Source organism: Hippocampus comes, unplaced genomic scaffold (assembly GCF_001891065.2).
Source record: "Hippocampus comes isolate QL1 unplaced genomic scaffold, H_comes_QL1_v1.1 scaffold6, whole genome shotgun sequence".
Taxonomy (NCBI): domain Eukaryota; kingdom Metazoa; phylum Chordata; class Actinopteri; order Syngnathiformes; family Syngnathidae; genus Hippocampus; species Hippocampus comes.
Window position 1 is genome coordinate 621949 of NW_017805833.1, and position 14184 is coordinate 636132.

At 43.1% G+C, this 14184-nt stretch overlaps 1 protein-coding gene across 4 annotated transcripts in view; it reads right to left on the reverse strand.

The window, feature by feature from the left end:
* The window catches only part of ppp1r37 (protein phosphatase 1, regulatory subunit 37), a 35068-nt gene extending 21153 nt beyond the window's left edge, over positions 1 to 13915 (reverse strand). For 2 of the 4 annotated variants that reach the window (XM_019887663.1, XM_019887662.1), the window contains exons 1-2: positions 12561 to 13915; positions 7257 to 7462 (exon numbers count right to left, since the gene is read on the reverse strand). In XM_019887663.1, coding sequence (XP_019743222.1) covers positions 7257 to 7462; positions 12561 to 13012 — 658 coding nt within the window. In that variant the 5' untranslated portion in view covers positions 13013 to 13915. Of the gene's footprint in view, positions 1 to 7256; positions 7463 to 8283; positions 9586 to 9671; positions 9849 to 12560 lie in introns of those variants that run through there. The other 2 variants (XM_019887664.1, XM_019887665.1) reach the window with 2 other exon arrangements.
* Between the last annotated feature and the right edge of the window lie 269 nt (positions 13916 to 14184).

Below are 14184 nucleotides of genomic sequence, written 5' to 3' on the forward strand. Positions count from 1 at the left end.
TGATTAGAGAATAGATTAGTCAAGCCACTGTAGACCCCCGCCCCCTCCCAGGCTCTGGTTACGCAGCGGGTAATACACAATTATCAAACAATCCTCTTGAACTAGGTCTCTGCAATGGAAAGAATTAGGTAATTGCCAAGAAGTAGTCATCACATATGAATTATTTCCCAAGTTTCTCTGGTACACAACTCAATAACCAGTAAACCATTTATCGTTCAATGGAAGAGATTGCAAACGGAACACTTACAGATACCGGCACGTAACCAGCTTATAATAATCCACTTTGTCACAGATGCAAACTGACTGGCTATAACGTTAAGCCCCAATTCCACCGAGTGGTACGCCTTAGTCCAGTTTGCCACAGTAACCAAGGGTGCACGTAGAATTTTGATTTGGTTATCAAATGACGACCAGTGATTGTTGCCTGGTGCTCATTTATGTACCGACCCGCCGAACTCACATGTAACTTCACTACCATCTGAAATGTACTTTCATTAAACTTGTTTTGATCCATCCAAACTGCTGAGTACTATCTATGAATTTTTGACAAGGTGCCTGGTGAATTTATGACAGTCTTTTGTGTTACTGTTGGATGATGCGCTAAACAAACACTTTTTTTTAAGACCCAGCTGACATTTTGTGTGTACGGGGAAAGCGGAGCCTTTGTCAAACACCGTTGTCAGGCCAATCGGCCTTAAAAGGTCACTGAACATTTAACGCTAGCGTTGACATTAAAATGTAGGAACAGCATCACAGGAATATCTTTCCGATACAAAGCAAACGGGCACCGATAACTTCAGCTAGCAAGAACAACCATTTATGCACCTTTGAATTACAGCAGCTCAAAGTTGAAAACTGCCTTGAAGCGACGACTGAAATCAGCTCCCGCTCAACATGCCCGTGCCAGTTTTCAAAATAGACGCCCCGCTCCCAGTCAGCAGCACCGCTCCCGGGACACCAGAGCAACGTCATTCACACTTGACAGCTGGCCGGTTCCACAGAGGTAAGCGGGAGGAGAAGGACTGTGGCTCGAATGCTGGGAATTCAAATCTTGCCCGGACAAAATGCTGATGAAAGTGAGGTGTCAAAATGAATATAGGGGCACATCCCAAAAAGAGTGGGATTCTCAAGCTCGCACAACATATAGGGATACCACTGAGAACCCAAATCAATGCAAAACAGATTATTTCTACACGCGTGGCTTGATAACTGCCACTTTGCACTTTGGAATTCTAGCATTTGCGCGGAATTATTTGCTGATTAATCATGTCTTAAAGTCACTGAGGCTAAATGGAGCGCTCATTGAGTTTGCGGTCGAAACAAGAACAATACCCGCGCGATGGCAACACCCCCAGCAAGCAACATTGTGCGTGGAAACAGGAGATCAGAACATCCAGGGGGAATCCCGATTTCATTCCCAGAAACATTTTTAAAAACCAACAACTTTTAACTGTTCATTATCCCCCATAAATAATGAACAAAATTTAGCCAAATGCTTATCCTTATTTACCACAGTCAAATTAACGAATCCACAAATAGGTACCACCCGGCACCCCACAAAATCCACAAAACATTTCAAATTATCAGTCCTCGAAAAACAAACAAAATAAAGACACAAAAAAAACCCAACAATTTCTCACACAAGTACTGAGTGGGTACAGATGGTACAATGGAGGGGACACAACTTTTAACTGTTCATTTCCCCCCATAGATAATGAATAAAATTTAGCCAAATGCTTATCCTTATTTACCACAGTCAAATTAACGAATCCACAAATAAGTACCACCCGGCACCCCACAAAATCCACAAAATATTTCACATTATCAGTCCTCAAAAAACAAACAAAATAAAACACACACACAAAAAAAAAAAAAAACATTTCTCACACAAGTACTGAGTGGGTACAGATGGTACAATGGAGGGTACAAGGGTTCTATTTTTAAATGAAGGGGGTATTTAGTGGACGATTCACAGCGCGCACGCGTGAAGTGTTTGTCGGCGTACCCATCAGTGGGAGAGCAAGGAATTCCTGTTTGACAAGCGAGCAGAAAGGCCTACACAGACATGAGTATGGACCAAAGGGGAAAAAAAAAATCACTGCTACACGCTTTAAAAAAAAAAATACAAATATTTCTTTTTGCTCCTACTTTTGCGTGCTCTATCACACAATCCTTTTGGGAATTTGTTTCTAGGGGAAAAGTGTTGAAGAATAATTCTCAGTTACTTACTTTGATCACACAAACTAGGCCAATGGAACACTCAAAAGTTATCTTTGCACAATGAAAGCACATTGTTTTTAGAGCGGTTGGTCACAATAAAAACGCGCTCGTTGCAGAATGAGCTGAAAAAAAAAAATCACTGCTACACGCTTAAAAAAAAAAATACAAATATTTCTTTTTGCTCCTACTTTTGGGCGCTCTATCACACAATCCTTTTGGGAATTTGTTTCGAGGGGAAAAGTGTTTTGAAGAATAATTCTCAGTTACTTTGATCATACAAACTAGGCCAATGGAACACTCAAAAGTTATCTTTGCACAATGAAAGCACATTGTTTTTAGAGCGGTTGGTCACAATAAAAACGCGCTCGTTGCAGAATGAGCTGAAACAACCTGTAGACCAGTAACAGTGACTCACTCGGTTGCCAACAAGGACAAATAACATGTCGCCAGTCGCTAATAACTCGGTGCCAAGAAGTTCCGAAGACACGATGAGGAGCTGAACGGAGGCCACAGCGTTGCATTGTTTCATGTTCGTAAACGTAATAGTGTACCTCACACTGAAGTAGACGAGTAATCACGCTGGGAAAGTCTACTTCATGACGTAGCAACTAAGTCCCTTGTGGTTCAATAATACTTGTGGTGACTGAAACCTCTGATTGACAAATGACAACACGCGTCTGCGATGTGATCCTACGCTCTCATTTAGTACACGATTCATTGATGTAGTAGTGCGGAATCTGCCACACGCAGAGCGAGAAGTGAGGTATTGCAATTTGTTCCCAAGTACAGACGTATCTTGAGACCTTAAAGCGATGGGACTCGATTTGAGGTACGCTCTGCACGAGACAATACGTCCTTATGCCCAACCATGCCGGTACAAATGTCCAAGTCCCGTCTTTATCCACAAAACACCAACTGAAAATACACTGAACTGTGACCCAAAAATATTTGATCTGTATCATCCCACCCCGTGTAATCATGTGGATTGCAGAGCACAAGTGTCGCCTCTGTTAAACAACTGTTAGATCCATCAGCGTAGATTTTCAGTCACTCAAGTCATGGTAATCCACAAAGGGTGAATTGAGGCAACTGAGCTTCTCTGAGACAATATGTCCTTATGCCCAACCATGCCAGTACAAATGTCCAGTCCCGTCTTTATACACAAAACACCAACTGAAAATACACTGAACTGTGACCCAAAAAGATTTGATCTGTATCATCCCACCCCGTGTAATCATGTGGATTGCAGAGCACAAGTGTCGCCTCTGTTAAACAACTGTTAGATCCATCAGCGTAGATTTTCAGTCACTCAAGTCATGGTAATCCACAAAGGGTGAATTGAGGCAACTGAGCTTCTCTTGTTAGTTGAAGACCTTGAATCCAAAAAGCTTCTTCATTTCTTAAGTTTAGGTGTGAGAGTCACAAGAAGCATACAGTGCATAGGGAGACGCCACACCTTGAAGAAGCTTTTGGGATTAAAGGTCGAGAATCTTCAACAAACAAGTCAAATCCATTTGCCCCAGTTCAACATTTGCAGATTTTTAGGGCGGTTACTAGTTTAATCTTCGTTGTAAGGTATTAGTTCTATTCCCCCGCTCCCCAATTACCATTAAGGCTGTGTACGAATCGGTGAGGATTCACATTGGCTTCAGGGCGGGTGTGGAAAAGCGATGAGCGAATCAGAATTTTTGGACTCAAATCAGAACGAATCTTTGGATTTTGTTGTGTATATGTCAGTCAGAGGCGGCCCGGTGGGCCAGTGGTTAGCGCGTCGACCTCACAGTGCAGAGGTTGTTGGTTCCATCCCGGCTTGGGCCTTCCTGTGTGGAGTTTGTATGTTCTCCCCAGGCCTGCGTGGGTTTTCTTCGGGTATTCCGGTTTCCTCCCACATTCCAAAGACATGCATGGCAGACTGACTGATCATTCGAAATTGTCCCGAGGTGTGAGTGTGTGCGCGGATGGTTGTTCGTCTCCGTGTGCCCTGCGATTTGCTAGCAACCGGTTCAGGGTGTCCCCCGCCTATTGCCCGAAAATGGCTGGGATAGGCTCCAGCAACCCCCAGACCCTTGTGACGATAAAGCGGATCGAAAAATGGATGGATGGATAGGTGGATATGCTAGTCAGGAATGCAAATGTGACCTGTTTGTGGGGAGTGCGCATGCATTGTGCGGAGGCAGGCGGGGCTCCTTTGAGCAAGACACTTGGAAGTGTGTGCACATGTGTGGGCATAGTTAGCCAGCTAGTGATCAATAAATTTAACTGTTAGGAATTCAGTCAATAAAGCCCATCTCGGCAGCACATCAGCGCCTCGCACTCAGTCATAGCAAGAAAGGGAGTTTGCCAACTCGGGTCCCAGAGAGACGTCTCTTCAGCTAGCTTAGCTACAGCTAAGATGAACCTGGTCCGATGAGGTAACAAGGATGGATTTCCAGCAATGACAGTTGCAAAATCCAACCTGAATTCTTTAAGAGTATCCAATAGTATCCTCTTCTAGGATTTGTTAAACGATAGTTCCAGTCAGCCATTTTAAACTAAAGAGAAAAAAACATTCTGGCGGGAGAAGGGGCTGCCACGACGTGCCAGTGTACTCTCTGGGTCAACAAATAATTTTCAAATAAGTGAGAGTGAGGCTTTATAAAGGGCTTTGGGCACTGTATGGTGTAGATAAAGTGCACTCAACTTAATGTTTGGCAGAACAATGAATGACCAATTCAAGTCCATTCAGGAGTCATTCGTTAATGTCAACACAAATAGCGACTCGGGATTTTAGGGTACGAGTACAGGCTCTAAACACAATCAACTGGGTAGGACTCACTGGTGGAAGACTCTGTTGAGTACCTTATTTAAGTCAGGGACTTGGATTCGGATCATCTATGACCGGTGTGGTGCATTTGTGTCCATCTATTTGTGCCGTTTGACAAGAAGTTTAAACGTTCACATTCGTGGTTTTAGCCGCCACCTGGCTAGCTTCCATATATACATGCATATCATTTGTGATGAAAAGTGTTGTGCTTGTTGTTTTAACATCGTATATTACATCAGTGGTTAATTTCATTTGATACTCTTGCAACAGTTAAGGTAGCATGTTATTTTTACCCTGCTCATTTGTGAGACTGTCTTACCAGAAAGGCTGATTTTGCTAATTCGGTTAAAATGTGATTTAAAACAATACCTATACAGTTTGAATCCAGAAAAAAAAACATGATTTCAAATGTAATTGATCCCAGTGGGAATTTTCATTTTCAAAGTCGACCAGCGGACCAAATTGTGGCCAACCAGAGGGTACGTAGTGCAGGAATGTGTGTTATGTGATCGCATTTCTGTCCATTCCTTTGAGTTTGTGGAGGATGATATTTCACCACCGAGCGACTATTTTGCAGCAAATTGGAGCCTCGCAGGTTGAAGGGCTCTGCCAATAGAAGAGCCCCAGCGGCGAAACGGAAACACCATCCTAGCAGGCTGACTATTGTTCTTCTTGACTCAAGGTTCAGGCAGCAAGTCATGTTACCTTCCATTCATTCATTCATTCATTCATTGCCACAGCAATCTAGAGTTGCTCCATGAACATTTACAGTCGCCATTTATTCAGCTCTGTTCTGAACGGTGACTCATTTTGTCGATGAGGGGGGAAAAAAAAGCTCCTGGCATTTTGATCTCAGGCCCAATTCGTTTTTTTTTTCTTTAAAGAGGAGAAAGTAAAATGATAGAACTTGCCAGACTAGTAGACGAAACAAATGGACGGATACCGAATGCATTAACAAATCCTGCAGTGACAAAAGGTTTGTGGGAATGCAAAATCTAATGGCACGGATCAGAATTATGGTTAGAGCCATTAGATAATGTAACTTACGATGACAAACAAAAGGGTCTGCCTGCTCAGCGCAATGTTGGACCAAAGCAATGCTAACGTGAATAGAATGAATGAATGTTCCAGGTGGGTAAGTAAAAGAACAGTGAAATTTTGGCGAAATGTTTGGAACTAATGATCAGTGATGCAGACTCTGATTCAGAACCAGTGAACAATTTGTATTGAAATCATACTTTGGTTTGGTTTAAAAAAAAAACAAAAAAACAACTGGTCATGCCCTAATGTGTAAGACAAAAACTGTTTGTTTTTTAACATTTTGCTTGACAGAGCTGCTGAAGTGCTCAACACACCTCAATGGGATAAATAGCTGTGAGCCAGCAGACATGCAGCGCAATTAAGGCAGTGCCATGTCCGGCATCAACTTCCTGGACAAGCGTAAATACAATTTATGACAGTAGACTCTACCCACAATACACTAACCGTGTTTATCTGTTTTACCACCTTTCAGTTTCTCTGCATCCATCAATTGATCCATGTTAATTTCACCAAGCCTTACTTGTCTTGAATGTCATTACGCTGTCGGGATGACTAATGTAAAGCTTCAGAAAATACATGCAGGTTACACACTGAATTTGTCTTTTTAGATAAGCGTGTACTTGGCGGCTTTGGAAGAAAAGACAAACCGTTTTGTCGCGCGGTTGTTTGTATTTTAATGAAAGACTCCAAATGGCGTTTGTAAAAGGGGTGAGGACTCGGCATATTTGTGTTTGCAGATATTATTCCATAGCGAGGACACACTGTGGCATACAGCAAACACAGAGGCACATATGATAAATGATCATTAAGCAAACAAAATGTATCAGGGGGACTTTTAGCGTGGGCATAAATGGTGATTTGAGTTGTGAAACCTTTAGCCAGCATTGTAGCTTTTTACCATTTTTTTTACCACATGATTTTACTTTTGTCTGTATTTTAAGTGAGGCCCTAATACTCCTTAGTACAAGGAGTACTATACAAGGAGTACTAAGGGGCCAAAAGTGGAGTATGTTGAGATTCAATCCATTTCACATGTGACCGACAAACACTGTTATGAGACAAATATGCAGGTGTGCTCAGAGGCATGTTCGTGCAGGCACACTGAACAGGTTCAATAAATGATAACAAGAAGCTTCACACATTAGTAGAAAGACAAACACACACAGGCACGTACACACACTGAGTGTATTACCATGTCTCCAGGGGTCCTTCGGTTCCACTGATCCAGAAACAATGTCGTCATCTGAGGGAAACGTCACCCTCTTGCCACTTAGCTTGTGTTTATCATCCTCTTCCTCCACTGTGGGATACAGCACAGCATGGTCCGTGCCAGTTGGCTCGCCTGTAAGGCGTGCGTTTGACTGGCTATCTGCCTCGCTGTCAGCCAGGACAACTTGCCTCGAGGGACCATTTTTTTACCACATGATTTTACTTTTGTTTGTATTTTAAGTATGGCCCTAATACTCCATAGTACAAGGAGTACTATACAAGGAGTACTAAGGGGTGCATCCATCAATTGATCCATGTTAATTTCACCAAGCCTTACTTGTCTTGAATGTCATTACGCTGTCGGCATGACTAATGTAAAGCTTCAGAAAATACATGCAGGTTACACACTGAATTTGTCTTTTTAGACATAAGCGTGTACTTGGCGGCTTTGGAAGAAAAGACAAACCGTTTTGTCGCGCAGTTGTTTGGATTTTAATGAAAGACTCCAACTGGCGTTTGTAAAAGGGATGAGGACTCGGCATATTTGTGTTTCGAGATATTATTCCATAGCGAGGACACACTGTGGCATACAGCAAACACAGAGGCACATATGATAAATGATCATTAAGCAAACAAAATGTATCAGGGGGACTTTTAGCGTGGGCATAAATGGTGATTTGAGTTGTGAAACCTTTAGCCAGCATTGTAGCTTTTGACCATTTTTTTACCACATGATTTTACTTTTGTTTGTATTTTAAGTATGGCCCTAATACTCCATAGTACAAGGAGTACTATACAAGGAGTACTAAGGGGCCAAAAGTGGAGTATGTTGAGATTCAACCCATTTCACATGTGACCGACAAACACTGTTATGAGACAAATATGCAGGTGTGCTCAGAGGCATGTTCGTGCAGGCACACTGAACAGGTTCAATAAATGATAACAAGAAGCTTCACACATTAGTAGAAAGACAAACACACACAGGCACGTACACACACTGAGTGTATTACCATGTCTCCAGGGGTCCTTCGGTTCCACTGCTCCAGAAACAATGTCGTCATCTGAGGGAAACGTCACCCTCTTGCCACTTAGCTTGTGTTTATCATCCTCTTCCTCCACTGTGGGATACAGCACAGCATGGTCCGTGCCAGTTGGCTCGCCTGTAAGGCGTGCGTTTGACTGGCTATCTGCCTCGCTGTCAGCCAGGACAACTTGCCTCGAGGGGTCTGAAATACCACCTGACTGCAACGGAACAGTTGTCTCGGCTTCCAGCACGCCGCTCTCGTCCAAGCTCAGGTCCACACCCATGTCCATCTCACCGCCATCGTCTTCTTCTACCGGGTCATTTAACTGAAGGGGTTCGACGTCCTTTGGGTCCTTCATTTTATCGACAGCACCGTTGTCCTTGTGGTCCCCATTGCTTGGGAAGAATGAGTCAGTCGGGTTCGGTGACCGAGTGTGGCCACTGCTCTGTCTATTCCCATTGACCTCATCAATTTCCAGTGTGTCCTTAACTTGGTGGTTGTCCCCCTTGGCCACCAGAAGGTTGTCAGTGAGCTGAGGCATGGTTTCAACGGGGAGCACTGTTTGCCTATCGGTATCACCGATCAGCTCAGAGATGCAGACTCCGTCCGTGCAGAAGGTAGTGTTACGATGACCATCGTCCATGCTCGTTTTGGTCTTGATATTGCACAAATCGAGACGCTGCTCTCCTATATTCACGTTTTCATGTCCAGTCCAACGCAAAAGTCTTTCGCTCTTAGTAAACAGCCTCGACCGGCAAATTGACAGGGATATCGTTAACAGGCTGCAAAATTCTCAAGTGGACACTTTGATGATTGTTTTTTGAATTAGAGTGCGAGTGTAGAGATCATCAATAGCACACTAGAAGATGCCTGTGTGACATGTGAAATTGCAATCGCAGTTCGGAGGCAACTTTCTGCCACTAAATGACAATGGATGGAGGTTGACAGCAGTTAATAAAGGACTACCAGCCAGCCAGTCAGTCAGTCAGTCTGGGCGTCTCCGGTACATTAGCAGAGTGGTCTTTTATCTTTTTCTTCTTATTTTTTTACAGTGACGATCTTATTCATTTGGAACTCGGCGAGTTGCCCTGCTGTTAGCTAGCGTGCTACAGTCGATGCCCCGCAATGACACCTAGGCCCAGGCATCCTCGCATACCTGCCGTGTCACGTAGGACCTCGAAGTGCATTATTTAGGACGCATGGAAAGTAATCGTTGTGGTCGTCTCACTTCGGGTGTCGCGCCGCAACAATCGGCTCACATCCCAGCTCGTCGAACAGCACTGGCGGCTGGAAAACAAACAGGCGTCACACCGACACACACCGACCGAGACCTCTTCAGCATGTCTCCGAGGGGCTCGAGAGCAGACACCTACTCTCGGTCCGGATTATCATTCGTTTTTTTTTAGGAGGTATGTATCCAGTAGGCGGACAAGTCCGCGGAAAGTACAGTAAGTTGGACGTATTTTTGTCTAACGCGATCATTCGCAGGTAGGCGGCAGGCTAGCTCGTAAAGTCCAACAAGCGTTTGTTGTTCACACATCTGACGTCAGCGTGTCGTACCACACGGGCTGCATTCAACAGCATCACTGTTGCCGAATGTGTTGCTAAGTGTTGCAAAAAATATTAAACGAGCTCCACAGGAGCATGTAGAGGTATGTGGCTGAAGTACTCGCGCTCACCACTCATGTCAAAGTTAAAACCTTCGTATTTATTTTTATTGATCTATTTTTTTACTCCCAAATACAGTATATATCAATACAAGGTGCCTTCTGAGATTTTCCATTGCGCTTCATATAATAAATTAAGTGCATGTTATGCTGTTAAAAACAGCCAATAACAAAAAAGGTTTGGTCAAGCTCACAGTCTACTATTAAAAACAAAACATTGTTGTCATTATTTTTAACTGTCAATGTGATCTGACTTGTGAGTTGTGGGGAAAATGTGTCCTCTGGCTCCATCTTGTGGCAGATTCTATTAGTTCTGGAGTTTTCATTCTACTCGAAATGTTCGTTTTTATTTCGTTTTGACATTTATTTTTTAAATACAGTTACAGTAGTTTTAATTTGTTTTATTTATTTTGAAAAGCTTCGTTTTAATTTAGTTGTTTTTTTCATTCGCAGGTAGGCGGCAGGCTAGCTCGTAAAGTCCAACAAGCGTTTGTTGTTCACACATCTGACGTCAGCGTGTCGTACCACACGGGCTGCATTCAACAGCATCACTGTTGCCGAATGTGTTGCTAAGTGTTGCAAAAAATATTAAACGAGCTCCACAGGAGCCATGTAGAGATATGTGGCTGAAGTACTCGCGCTCACCACTCATGTCAAAGTTAAAACCTTCGTATTTATTTTTATTGATCTATTTTTTTACTCCCAAATACAGTATATATCAATACAAGGTGCCTTCTGAGATTTTCCATTGCGCTTCATATAATAAATTAAGTGCATGTTATGCTGTTAAAAACAGCCAATAACAAAAAAGGTTTGGTCAAGCTCACAGTCTACTATTAAAAACAAAACATTGTTGTCATTATTTTTAACTGTCAATGTGATCTGACTTGTGAGTTGTGGGGAAAATGTGTCCTCTGGCTCCATCTTGTGGCAGATTCTATTAGTTCTGGAGTTTTCATTCTACTCGAAATGTTCGTTTTTATTTCGTTTTGACATTTATTTTTTAAATACAGTTACAGTAGTTTTAATTTGTTTTATTTATTTTGAAAAGCTTCGTTTTAATTTAGTTGTTTTTTTTAAATATGGGTTTGGTTCTTTTGTAAATACAAATCTACAATACCAATTACATTTAGAATCAACCCTGAAAGCTCATACATATTGAACAAACAAAAATGAAGGACATTATGCTATGAATATAGTGGATCTAGTTTTATAAATAGAAGATGGAGTTTCATTTCTTTTTATTAAAGCATTTTCATTTGATTTTTATTACGGATAATTTCCACTTTTCCAATTTCCTTGCCTCGTTCCGTTACATGCCTGGAGTGATCCCACGTAACAGTTTCCTCCCATAATGATTCAGAACCAGTGAACAATTTGTATTGAAATCATACTTTGATTTGGTTTAAAAAAAAAACAAAAAAACAACTGGTCATGCCCTAATGTGTAAGACCAAAACTGTTTGTTTTTTAACATTTTGCTTGACAGAGCTGCTGAAGTGCTCAACACACCTCAATGGGATAAATAGCTGTGAGCCAGCAGACATGCAGCGCAATTAAGGCAGTGCCATGTCCGGCATCAACTTCCTGGACAAGCGTAAATACAATTTATGACAGTAGACTCTACCCACAATACACTAACCGTGTTTATCTGTTTTACCACCTTTCAGTTTCTCTGCATCCATCAATTGATCCATGTTAATTTCACCAAGCCTTACTTGTCTTGAATGTCATTACGCTGTCGGGATGACTAATGTAAAGCTTCAGAAAATACATGCAGGTTACACACTGAATTTGTCTTTTTAGATAAGCGTGTACTTGGCGGCTTTGGAAGAAAAGACAAACCGTTTTGTCGCGCGGTTGTTTGTATTTTAATGAAAGACTCCAAATGGCGTTTGTAAAAGGGGTGAGGACTCGGCATATTTGTGTTTGCAGATATTATTCCATAGCGAGGACACACTGTGGCATACAGCAAACACAGAGGCACATATGATAAATGATCATTAAGCAAACAAAATGTATCAGGGGGACTTTTAGCGTGGGCATAAATGGTGATTTGAGTTGTGAAACCTTTAGCCAGCATTGTAGCTTTTTACCATTTTTTTTACCACATGATTTTACTTTTGTTTGTATTTTAAGTATGGCCCTAATACTCCATAGTACAAGGAGTACTATACAAGGAGTACTAAGGGGCCAAAAGTGGAGTATGTTGAGATTCAACCCATTTCACATGTGACCGACAAACACTGTTATGAGACAAATATGCAGGTGTGCTCAGAGGCATGTTCGTGCAGGCACACTGAACAGGTTCAATAAATGATAACAAGAAGCTTCACACATTAGTAGAAAGACAAACACACACAGGCACGTACACACACTGAGTGTATTACCATGTCTCCAGGGGTCCTTCGGTTCCACTGATCCAGAAACAATGTCGTCATCTGAGGGAAACGTCACCCTCTTGCCACTTAGCTTGTGTTTATCATCCTCTTCCTCCACTGTGGGATACAGCACAGCATGGTCCGTGCCAGTTGGCTCGCCTGTAAGGCGTGCGTTTGACTGGCTATCTGCCTCGCTGTCAGCCAGGACAACTTGCCTCGAGGGGTCTGAAATACCACCTGACTGCAACGGAACAGTTGTCTCGGCTTCCAGCACGCCGCTCTCGTCCAAGCTCAGGTCCACACCCATGTCCATCTCACCGCCATCGTCTTCTTCTACCGGGTCATTTAACTGAAGGGGTTCGACGTCCTTTGGGTCCTTCATTTTATCGACAGCACCGTTGTCCTTGTGGTCCCCATTGCTTGGGAAGAATGAGTCAGTCGGGTTCGGTGACCGAGTGTGGCCACTGCTCTGTCTATTCCCATTGACCTCATCAATTTCCAGTGTGTCCTTAACTTGGTGGTTGTCCCCCTTGGCCACCAGAAGGTTGTCAGTGAGCTGAGGCATGGTTTCAACGGGGAGCACTGTTTGCCTATCGGTATCACCGATCAGCTCAGAGATGCAGACTCCGTCCGTGCAGAAGGTAGTGTTACGATGACCATCGTCCATGCTCGTTTTGGTCTTGATATTGCACAAATCGAGACGCTGCTCTCCTATATTCACGTTTTCATGTCCAGTCCAACGCAAAAGTCTTTCGCTCTTAGTAAACAGCCTCGACCGGCAAATTGACAGGGATATCGTTAACAGGCTGCAAAATTCTCAAGTGGACACTTTGATGATTGTTTTTTGAATTAGAGTGCGAGTGTAGAGATCATCAATAGCACACTAGAAGATGCCTGTGTGACATGTGAAATTGCAATCGCAGTTCGGAGGCAACTTTCTGCCACTAAATGACAATGGATGGAGGTTGACAGCAGTTAATAAAGGACTACCAGCCAGCCAGTCAGTCAGTCTGGGCGTCTCCGGTACATTAGCAGAGTGGTCTTTTTCTTCTTATTTTATTTTTTTTTACAGTGACGATCTTATTCATTTGGAACTCGGCGAGTTGCCCTGCTGTTAGCTAGCGTGCTACAGTCGATGCCCCGCAATGACACCTAGGCCCAGGCATCCTCGCATACCTGCCGTGTCACGTAGGACCTCGAAGTGCATTATTTAGGACGCATGGAAAGTAATCGTTGTGGTCGTCTCACTTCGGGTGTCGCGCCGCAACAATCGGCTCACATCCCAGCTCGTCGAACAGCACTGGCGGCTGGAAAACAAACAGGCGTCACACCGACACACACCGACCGAGACCTCTTCAGCATGTCTCCGAGGGGCTCGAGAGCAGACACCTACTCTCGGTCCGGATTATCATTCGTTTTTTTTTAGGAGGTATGTATCCAGTAGGCGGACAAGTCCGCGGAAAGTACAGTAAGTTGGACGTATTTTTGTCTAACGCGATCATTCGCAGGTAGGCGGCAGGCTAGCTCGTAAAGTCCAACAAGCGTTTGTTGTTCACACATCTGACGTCAGCGTGTCGTACCACACGGGCTGCATTCAACAGCATCACTGTTGCCGAATGTGTTGCTAAGTGTTGCAAAAAATATTAAACGAGCTCCACAGGAGCATGTAGAGGTATGTGGCTGAAGTACTCGCGCTCACCACTCATGTCAAAGTTAAAACCTTCGTATTTATTTTTATTGATCTATTTTTTTACTCCCAAATACAGTATATATCAATACAAGGTGCCTTCTGAGATTTTCCATTGCGCTTCCTATAATAAATTAAGTGCATGTTATGCT